At 42.5% G+C, this 11398-nt stretch overlaps 1 protein-coding gene across 2 annotated transcripts in view; it reads right to left on the bottom strand.

Annotated features, from left to right (window-relative positions):
• The window catches only part of LOC147020655 (microtubule-associated protein 1B-like), a 90827-nt gene that overhangs the window by 63251 nt on the left and 16178 nt on the right, over positions 1-11398 (bottom strand). For both annotated transcript variants that reach the window (XM_085896189.1, XM_085896188.1), the window contains exon 2: positions 6914-7015. In XM_085896189.1, the coding sequence (XP_085752315.1) occupies positions 6914-7015 (102 nt within the window). The remainder of the gene's footprint in view (positions 1-6913; positions 7016-11398) is intronic.

The raw sequence follows: 11398 nt of genomic DNA, 5'->3' as shown, positions 1-11398 counted from the left end.
ACCCTTCAGCTTTGGTCACATTTTGTTGTGTTGCAGCCTGCATGAAAAATGGGTTATATATAAAAAAAAAAAATTGTCACTGATTTACACAAAATACTCCATAATGACAAAGTGAAAAGATGTTTTTAGAATATTTTTTTTTTTTTTTTTTTACAAATTAATTAAAAATGAAAAGGTAAAATATCTTGCCTTTGATAAGTATTGAACCCCTTTGTTATGACACTCTAAATTGAGCTCAGGTGCATCCAATTTCCTTTGATCATCCTTGAGATGTCTCAACAACTTGATTGGAGTCCACCTGTGAGCAATTCAATTGATTAGACATGATCTAGAAAGAAACACAAGTTTTCTATACAAGGTCCCACAGTTGACAGTGCGTGTCAGAGCAGAAACTCGACCATGAAGTCCAAGGAACTGTCCGTAGAACTCCGAGATAGAATTGCGAGGAGGCATAGATCTGGGGAAGGGTATAAAACAATTTATAGAGTGTTAAAAGTTCCCAAGAGCACAGTGAGCGCAATCATTAGGAAATGGAAAGAATATGGAACGACCCAGACGCTTCCTAGAGATGGCCGTCTGACAAAACTGAGCAACCGGGCAAGAAGGATCTTGGTCAAGGAGGTGATCAAGAACCCAATGACCACTCTGACAGAACCTTGGCTGAGATGGAAGAACTTGTCATCAGGACAACAATCTCTGCAGCACTTCACAAATCTTGGCATTATAGGAGAGTGGTCAGACGGAAGCCACTCCTGAGAAGAAAGAAGACACATGACAGCTCACCTGGAGTTTGCAAAAAGGCACATGAAAAACTGACAGCATGAGGCAAAATATTCTGTGGTCTGATGAGATGAAAATTGATCTCTTTGGCCTGAATGCAAAGCGCTACGTCTGGTGGAAACTGAGCACAGTTCATCACTCGTCTAACACCATCCCAACTTTGAAGCATGGTAGTGGCAGCATCATGCTATGGGGATGCTTTTAAATGACAGGGACTGGGAGACTTTCAAGGACAGAGGGAACAATGAATGCAGCCAAATACAGGCAGATCCTTGAGAACCTGCTTCAGAGTGTAAAGGACCTCAGACTGCAATGAAGATTTACATTCCAACAGGACAACGACCCCAAGCATACAGCCAAAGCCACACTAGAATGGTTTCAGAACAAGAATGTGAAAGTCCTTGAGTGGCCCAGCCAAAGCCCAGACTTTAATTCCATTGAGAGAATGTAGAAAGACTTGAAGATTGCTGTTCACCGACGCTCCCCATCCAACTTGACAGAGCTTGAGCAAATCTGCAAGGAAGAATGGGATAAAATCCTCAAATCTAGGTGTGCAAAGCTGATAAAGACATACCCAAGAAGACCCAAAGCCGCTTCTTCAAAGTATCGAATCAAGGGGTTGAATACTTATTAATTCAAGACTTTTCAGCTTTTCTTTTTTTTTACATGTAATTAATTTGCAAAAAATTCTAAAACCATGTTTTCATTTTGTCATTTTGGGGTATTTTATGTGGATCAGTGACAAAAAATATTTAAATTTTTTTAAATTCAGGCTGTAACACAATAACATGTGAAAAATGTCGAAGGGTGTGAATACTTTCTGAAGGCGCACATCTTTTATCAGTTGCACGCAGCAGCCGATCTTTTAAAGAATCCCAACTACTCTCTACATCCTCTCCTACCACCGAGTTTCCAAGAATCATTTCTAAAAGTTCCCTATAGAAATGTTCCTTTACATTCTGATCTCTTAGTTTCCATACTCTTCTCCTTGGGAAAGAAGGTTTCCTGTTTTACCTGCTCCAACTTAACTTTACATCATACACTAGCAGCCGATGTTGGAAGGCACATTCTTCTCCACCTATTGCTTTCACATCGTTAACCAACTTCCTCTCTAATCTCAGAACTAGAAAGTAGTCTATCTGGCTCTTTAGTGATCAGTCTGCTCGGCCTCCTCTTAAACATTGTGTTGTAGACGTCCATATCTAAAGCATCCCTGAACTCAAGTATTCTTACACCAAAACTTGAACCACCATGCACACACTCATATACTTCTGCTAACTCTCAAACATGTCCATTCAAATCCCCTCCAATCACACAACTTCTGTCTCGCTAATCCCTGAAACAACATGCACAAGTGTGTCCCAAAACTCATCCTTCTCCTCCTCACTTTGTCCTATCCTCAGCATACATCCACTCTTTTGTGGCTCAAAGTTTCCATGATCTCACCAGCTCTACAATGCATGGTACCAACATTCAGATTGGCAGCTCTAATACCTATCTTGTCACGCTGAGTGGGTGCTTTATGCATGACAGGTTTGCTCTTATTTGTAATTGGTACAGCCATATATTTTAACAAAGAGGAAAGTGAGTGAACCTGAGTTTGAAAGTCATCCCCCATGGTACAGTGCATGCCACAATAATCCCAGCCATCAGCACCTTACATGACCTGATGTAATAACACCAGCAGTCCAGTGAACGCCTCATGGGTGACCCATCCATGCACGACATGGCACTAAGGCCTAAGTCACATTTGGCTCGGCGGCCGTAGGGTCTACAAAATCTACGGCCACGAGCAATTATAGGGCGGCCGCAGTATTTCCACGGTCACACAATGTTGCAGTCACATGTTTTTATTTTTCGGGGAGCCGCACAGGGTATTTATAAATTGTGGAGACCAAAAACGTGGGGGTGCCGTACGGTCTTTGATTTGATGTCGCACGGTGACCTTATGGCGTCCCTGCGGCGGCCATTGAATTTTCAAGGCAGACGCAAGGTAACCTCAAGGTGCCCGCAAGGTGACCGCAGGGGGGGCCTTAAGGCGAACGTGCGGCCAGACGGACGATAACGTGTGGGTATATATACCAGTTCTTTTTCATATGTATATATCATAGATTATGGCACCGTTAATTAAAAAAGACGCACGAACTTACAAACACACCAAAAACATGCGACCCGGAAACGGCGAAATGCGACCCGGAAACGATAAAAATGTGAGCGGACAAAAAAATAACGGACATTATGGGACTAAAAAAAAAAAACAAGTTATCGGAAGTTAACTGGTCCGATAACGATAAATGGTAGTTAACTTCCGATAAAAAAGTTAACAGATAATTATGTTATCAGATTATCGCTTTTGTACCCAACACTGGTGGCAAACACCTATACTCTGATCTCTAGCGGTAGCGCACCGTGGACGCACGGTCGACGCAGACTGCTACGAAGGCCGTACGTAGGATGCACGGCAGGTGTAGGGGAACCGTGCGTCGACCCTGCGTTGCCCACAGGTAGTCACACAGACCGCAAGGCCACCGTGGAAATAGTGCGGCCGCCATAAATTTTTTTGGGGGGTTGGCAAAATTCATTTTTCATTGATAAGAGCCTACGGCAACCGCACGAATAATGCAAGCCCACCGTACACACTACGTACGATTGACGTGGAACACATCTACGTCTTGTCGAATTGCTACGGCCAACGTAGAAATGAAAAAAGTTACAACTCCGTGCTATAATTCCACGGCGACCCCTACGGCCTGTAAAAGATAGCCATACGGCGTAGGGCCACCCTGAGGCCACCTCAGAAACTCTGTGGCCGCCGCACATTTCTGTTAATTCAAGGGGGGGGGGTATGGCTGCCGTATCCTAGCCGTAGAGCAAATGTGACTTAGGCCTAAAGCACAAGTAGTATTAGTCGCCTGTTGATAGAGCAGCCTCCCAGTCCGCGATGACTGGGGTCGGGCTTCTGTACTATCAGGCAGTAAGTGCCAACCTGTTACCCTCTGGACAATGTAGCAACACTGCCCAGTGTCACCACAGCAACTAACCCAGATGGGGAAGCACAAACTCAGGTCCCCATTTCACCAAAAGGCATGTTGAGGCATGGCTTTTTGTGGCTGGATGCCCTTCCTGACACCACCACAGTATCAGCTGTGGGCATAGCCTTTGTCGAAAGAGATATACCCCACAAATTTATTCATAAGGAAAAGCCAAATTAAGTATTTGGTGAAATTGATAATAAAAATACACCCGTGCGGGAGTGACGGTCATCTCTGCGAGAAACAAGCACGAGTTCCTGTCACTCGGGTGTAGTGTTCTCGGGTCAGGAGGGATTTTTGGCCAAATTTGAAGTCACGTGACGCGAAAACGAAAGCGAATAACGAAAATCTGGCCTGACCAAATCTAGATATTGTCCCATAGATTCATATGCCACAATCAAATTCAAGATAACTTAAGAAATGTAGGAGATAGATAGATTTTGAAAATCGTCATTTTGCAACTACATGAAGAGTTTTCGCAAAATTCAAAGTCACGTGACGTGTATGTATTCGAAGATATCGGTATTCTTTCGAATGGACATGAAAGACAAGGTCAGCAGCTATGCAATGACACCATTCACTAACTTTTACCTTGCCCAGTAGAGAATATATAGCCTCCTGAAGGTAGGGCAGTTTTTGCAAACTTTGAAGTCACGTGACACGAAAACCCGGCCTGACCAAATTTAGACATTGTCCCATAGATTCATATGCTACAATCAAATTCAAGATCGCTTGAGAAATGGCGGAGGAGATAGAATTTGAAAATCGTCATTATCGCAACTTCAAAGGCCTTGTGAACTTGACCTTCGGTGACCTTGAAAGTCATACCATCGTGTACATCTCATCAACCTCTATCAGGATCACTAATGACCAGATCACCTGCTTCAACTTCATTGTGAACGGACATCGACACCTATATTATTAGGTCATGCTCGACGAGATGACCTAAAAAGCTCGGAGCAGATAGCTTATGCGTAAAGTTGTAAGATCACTTGGGGTAGAGGGATAAATCGGTCAACTTTTTTTTTTGTATACATTGTCGAGGCTAGTATTGGAGCTAACACACAACGCACAGCAAGGTGGGCATGAGACAAGAGGGGTGGGAGAGGAAAGGACAAAACAGTGGGGAACAGAGGCATTTGGAGATCTCTGGAAGAGAGAGGGGTGGGGCAGGGAACACGGGGTATACAAGATGGACATTACAGGGACTTTCAGGAAGGAAAGCAGGGAATTTGAAGGAGGTGGGTTTGGGGTGGATTAACGAGAGTAGAAAAGATGGAGGTTTTGGATGGGGGGAGATAAGAGGTGGTGGTGAACAGCTGCTTTGAAGGCCTGGAGGGAAGAATGGGATTGAACAGAGTGAGGGAGTTTATTCCAAAGGTGGGGAAAAAAGAGGAAGGAAAGAGTGAAGGTGAGCAGTGATTCGTGATTTTCGTAGTTTTACCAGAAGGGGGTTGCTGGAGGACCTTGAGCACCCTGTGAAAATATGGGGGGGGGGGCGAGACTGGATAGGAGACGGTAGAAGTCAGAAAGACCACCGACCTGCCTGCGGTGAGAGAGTGAGAGGCCCAAAGACTCAGCCTCATCACGGGAGATACCACTGATCCTAAATGCCTTGGTTTCCACAGCGTAAAGCCGAGAAAGGTGAGAGGCAGGAGCACCAGCCCAGAAGGGAGAACAGTACTCCACCAGACTCTGGACGAAAGCTTTGTATGTGGTCAGGAGCTCAGGTGGGCCGAGGAAGGACTAATTAAAATTATGTATGCGCAAGGCCAACTCAAACAATATAGAAGCCCAAATGAGTTTGAAGAATACAACTGGCATTGATCCAATAGGGCTCTCAATGTGCAAGGCAAACCTCAAGCAGATTGTATTTATAAGGATGTGCATAGAAAGCAGAGGTTATTAAACTCGAACACTCTGGTTTGGCAATTTCGTTCACAAGCTCGACATTTGCCATTTATTTTTCCAGCCCCTGGACTTCATCTTCTGTCTGTCAGCATCAAATACACAAAGGCAGAAATATCAATGTATGGAAGCTGGTAATAGATAAAAGTGAGATTGGCAATCTCCCAAAATCCTCAACAGGTTTTCTTCATAACACTGCAACCCCTTTGCGAACAACCCCCCCCCCCCCCACTATATTTAACCTGTTGTGGCCAGAAACACGTCATTGTAGTTAAGTCAAACAGCATTGCCAAATTAAAGGAGACCTCTGGATATCCATCAGCTGTGATGGAATGAACTCAACACTGGAACCAATAGTTTGGTCATCATGCATTTTCAGCCCATCAAACTAGAAAGAGATCGATCTGTGTCCTCAGGCTTTTTTTTTTTTTTTAAGACTCAATAACAAGCACATACTGGAACGGCAGTCGGTGGAGCACATGCCTCCGCCACACTGAACAGTTTACATTTTGTATCCCAATAGGCAAGATATGCATCTGGATCTTAATCAAAACCTAATAGGCTTGTTCTCATCACCGACCCAACTTATCCACCAAGTTGTCATCCATCCACAACTTTTTGAAATATTGTCCGATACATCATTTTTGGCCCCATCTCTCAATGAAGAAGAATCACTTGGAATTTTTTTTTTTTTTTTTTTAAATTGGAGTATCCAGATCGTATCTGGATCTTCACCAAAATCGAATCAATTAGTCCTTGTCCCACACCCAACATGTCCATAACTTAACATATCCTGCTCACAGACAAATAGATAGGGGCAAAACCATAATCTCCATCCACCTTCGACAGCAGAGTAAATCAATGCATTTCACATTTTAGTTTCGCAATCATCAATAAATGTATTGATTAGTTCCCCGACACAATGAACCAGAGTACAGTTTAGTTGGTTCATTAAACACTGCAGATTTTTCAAAATGAAAGCTTGTATGAAATGAAGCAATTCTTTAGTTTTCGACTGACGCTAAAATTTGACTAATTGCACAAACAAAATTGAGGTAAAATGCAGTAAAGAAAAACAAAAACATTTTCATTAATATGGATTAATAATAATTATTATTATCACACAATAGGTGCAGATGTTCAGCACAAGTCCTTATGCTCAGGCGCATACACACAAACAAACACGTACACACCTCGTTCTTCTACGGAAAAGCGTGCGGAGTGGCGGGAAACAAATGCTTGAAGTTCTTGATCCAAATTGCACACAAGAGGATCCACAGGCCATTTCCGCAGACCTGCACGCATATCGAAAAGAGCACCGACAAAACTAGTGAAGGTATCAAAAGGAAAAGGATAACTCAAATAACTGACAATGAATCCAGGGATGAAACATGTTTGGAAAGCACTTATCCATCAAAAAGGCAAGGTAACTCACCTCATAATAATTTTACAGGCACTCCCACAAATAATTTTGCCAATGATGGAATGAAGGTACCGAAAATATAAGCCCCCCCAGCCGGGTTGATACCCGGTGATATTTTGCACCTGCTGTACATTCTACTCATTCCTCCTCAGCTCCCCCAGCCCTGTCCAGAGAAATGTAGTTGATAAGTCGATAGATTGAATGTGGTGCTAAGTGCAGGCATAATGGGCCAAGTAGAGTTCTCTTGAACTCAATTTATTTGTATATTATTGTATCATGAAGCACAAGCTCAGATGAAAATGCCAAACAGGCCAACCCATGTTTACCAAAATAAATAAATAATGAACGTCCTCTCGTAACCAAGTACCTAGACCCAATGTCACATTTTCAGTTTTTAAAATCTTCTATTTTGACAGCTGTGACCGAAAGTCCCCAATATTACACATAGGTCAGTGTTCAGCTGCTCTGACTGCACCCCACTGCTTTACACCCATTGGCTACAAAGCTGGCCTGACTCCATCCCAATAAAATAATGCACCACCATTGCATGAAGCAGAACAGACTGGCAGGCCTTGGGCCTTAGGGATGGGTGTTAGTCCATGGTCCAGTGAAATTGGAATGATCCAACATACACGACTGGTCAAAAGTTTTAGAACACCCCCGTTTTTCCAGTTTTTACTGAAATTTAAGCAGTTCAAGTCCAGTGAATAACCTGAAATGGTAGAAAGCTAAGCAGTAAACTGCCAGAGGTTAAAAAAAAGTTATGGTTAACAAAAACTGAAAAGCAATAAATTTCAGAGTTGTTAAAAAAGGCCCTTTTCAGAGAACAAGTAAGGGGTTAGCAACGACAGCTGTTCTGCAGCAATGGAAGTAAATTTAGCTTTGAAAGTTGATACAAACAATTCCTTCAAGTGTCCCAACTTTTGTTGATTCGTTACAAACCCTCTCTCTGTATAAAAGCAGTGTTGGAACAGACTGTGCTGCTGCACCCTCTGAAGCATTATTTGGACAATATTGCACTGCAGGAAGTAGTATGTTGCTATCATAATGGTGAGAAAAAGACAATTAACAAAGGAAGACGGACAGACCATGATAACCCTTAAAAGTGTAGGTCTTTCCTTTAGAGAAATCGCAAAGATGCCAAGGTGTCAGTGAGTACAGTTTCCTGCACAATCAAAAGGTACTTGTAAACTGGAGGAAACTTTGACAGGAAGAGGTCTGGCAGACTCAAAGCCACAACACAATCAGAAGACAGGTTTCTGAGAGTCAACAGCTTGTGTGATAGGTAGCTCACAGGACAGCAGCTTCAAGCACAACTTAACACTGGTCAAAGTAAGGAAGTCTCAGTTTCAACTGTGAAGAGAAGACTTCGAGCTGCAGGTTTGACAGGTCGAGTGGCAGTAAGAAAGCCAATGCTAAGATGGCAAAATAAGAAAAAGAGGCTTGCCTGGGCCATGAAGTACCACGAGTGGATGACTGAAAACTTCAATAAGGTCTTATGGATCGATGAATCAAAATTTGAAATCTTCGGTTCATCACGCAGGGTTTTTGTACGCCGTAGAGTAGGCGAAAGGATGGTTCCTCAGTGTGTGACACCAACTGTCAAACATGGAGGAGGAAGTGTGATGATCTGGGGCTCTTTTGCTGGATCCAGAGTCGGCGACTTGCACAAAGTGACTGGCGCTCTGAACCAAAAGGGCTACCACAGCATTTTGCAGCGCCATGCAATACCCTCTGGTCTATGCCTAGTTGGTCAGGGGTTCATCCTACAGCAAGATAACTACCCAAAACATACCTCCAGGCTATGTCAGAACTACCTCAGAAGAAAAGAACAAGACGGTAGGCTTCAAATCATGAAATGGCCAGCACAGTCTCCAGACTTAAACCCCCATTGAGCTGGTTTGGGATGAACTGGACAGAAGGGTGAAAAAAAAAGCAACCTACAAGTGCAACACATTTGTGGAAACTTCTGCAACAGTGTTGGGAAGAACTTTCCGAACAATATTTGATTTCCATTGTGGAAAGAATGCCACAAGTATGTTCGGTTGTTATATCTGCAAAAGGTGGCTACTTTGATGAGTCAAAAATTTTGGCTAAATTTTGTTCAACAAAACGATTCCATGATTTATTTTTTATTTGTTCTATGCTTTAATTTCAGAGTACTGTACATTGAAATATTAAACTGCTTAAATTTCAGTAAAAACTGGGAAAATGGGGGTGTTCTAAAACTTTTGACGGGTATTGTATATAACCACAATGTATTATACAGTAACTTCAGAAAGTATTCACACCCCTTGAGTTTTGTCACATTTTGTGTTACAGCCTGAATTTAAGATGGATTAACTTAAAAAAAGTTGTCACCAATCAACACAAAATACCCCACAATGGCAAAGGGAAAACATGATTTTATAATTTTTTACAAATCACTTAAAAATGAAAAGCTGAAATGTCTTGTGTCGATCAGTATTCAACCCCCGAAGTCAATACCTTGTCGAAGCACCTTTGGCAGCGATTACAGCTTCGTCTTCTTAGGTATGTCTATCAGTTTTGCAGCTTTGCATATCTGGATTTAATATAGACATAAACAGAGACATTTTGAAGGACATCATCATAAAAAGAAAACCGAGCTGTTGGAGCACAACGAAAAGCTTTGTAGTTTTCTTTTTATGATAATGTCCTTCAAAATGTCTGTTTATGTTTATATTAAAGTTTTGCAGCACCAAGCATCTTTTCAATACCTGAATTTGTGGATTTTCTCCCATTCTTCCTTGCAAATTTGCTCAAGCTCGGTCAAGTTGGATCGGGAGCGTCGGTTAACAGCAATCTTCAAGTCTTTCCACAGATTCTCAATGGGATTCAAGTCTGGGCTTTGGTTGGGCCTCTCAAGGACTTTCACATTCTTGGTCTGAAGCCATTTCAGTGGTGCTTTAGTTGTATGCTCGGGGCCATTGTCCTGTTGGAACATAAACCTTCTCACAGTCTGAGGTCTTTTGCACTCTGAAGCAGGTTCTCCTCCAGGATTTGTGTGTATTTGGCTTCATTCATTGTTCCCTCTACCCTTGCAAGTCTTCCAGTCCCCAATGCTGAAAAGCATCACCATAGCATGATGCTACCACCATCATGCTTCTTGGTAGGGATGGTGATGAGCTGTGTTTGATTTCTGCCAGATGTAGCGCTTTGCATTCAGGCTAAAGTGTTGAATTTTCATCTCATCAGACCACAAAATATTTTGCCTCATGGTCTCAAGAGTCTTTCACTTGCCTTTTTGCAAACTCGAGGAGTGCTGTCATGTGCCTTTTGCTCAGGAGTACCTTGTGTTTGGCCACTCTCCCATAAAGCCTAGATTTGTGAAGTGTTGCAGAGACTGTTGTCCTTCCGGCAGGTTCTACTATCTCAGCTCAGCCAAAGAGCTCTGCAATTCTGTCAGAGAGGTCATTGGGTTCTTGGTCACCTCCCTGACCAAGCTCCTTCTTGCCAAGTTGTTCAGTTTAGTCAGATGACCATCTCGAGGAAGAGTCTGGGTAGTTCCATATAATTTCTATTTTTTAATAATGGAGCTCACTGTGATCTTGGGAACTTTCAACACTCAAGAAATTGTTTTATCCCCTTCCCCAGATCTATAACTCCTCACAATTCTATCTCGGAGTTCTCCAGACAGTTCCTTGGACTTCACGGTAGAGTTTCTGCTCTGACAAGCACCGTCAACCGTGGTACCTTATATAGTACCTAAACGTGTATTTCTTTCTAAATCATGTCCACTCAATTGAATTGGTCACAGGTGGACTCCAATTAAGTTTTTGAGACCTCGCAAGGATGATCAAATGAAATTGGATACACCTGAGTTCAATTTGGAGTGTCATAGCAAAAAAAAAAAAAATTGAAAAATTGAGGGTCATCAAGCAATAAATTGTCAAAAGAAAAAAAGATTTGATGACGTCAGTCACGTGATTCCGACAGCCGTATAGTTTAAACAACAACAAAAAAAGCCTTCAATAATCTTCTCTGAAATGGCCGAAAAGATTGAGGCGAAACATTACAGGAATGACCACCTATCCACAAGGAACAAAACTTTCACACCTATGATGTCATAGGTCACATGGTTTGGCAGGCATATTGGATTTACCCTAAAACCTATAACAATCTTCTTCTCCAGAACGGCTGAACAAATTGAGGGGAAACTTCACACACATCTTCCCCAAGCCTTGGGGATACCAGAGTGTTCACAAAAAATTGATAGGCTACATGGTCTGGAAAC

Source organism: Eptatretus burgeri, chromosome 9, assembly GCF_056783735.1.
Source record: "Eptatretus burgeri isolate ZD-2024b chromosome 9, Ebu_testis_v1, whole genome shotgun sequence".
NCBI classification, from domain to species: Eukaryota; Metazoa; Chordata; class Myxini; order Myxiniformes; family Myxinidae; genus Eptatretus; species Eptatretus burgeri.
Note: the sequence above shows the minus strand (reverse complement) of the source record. Positions and strands in the feature narration are given on the sequence as shown.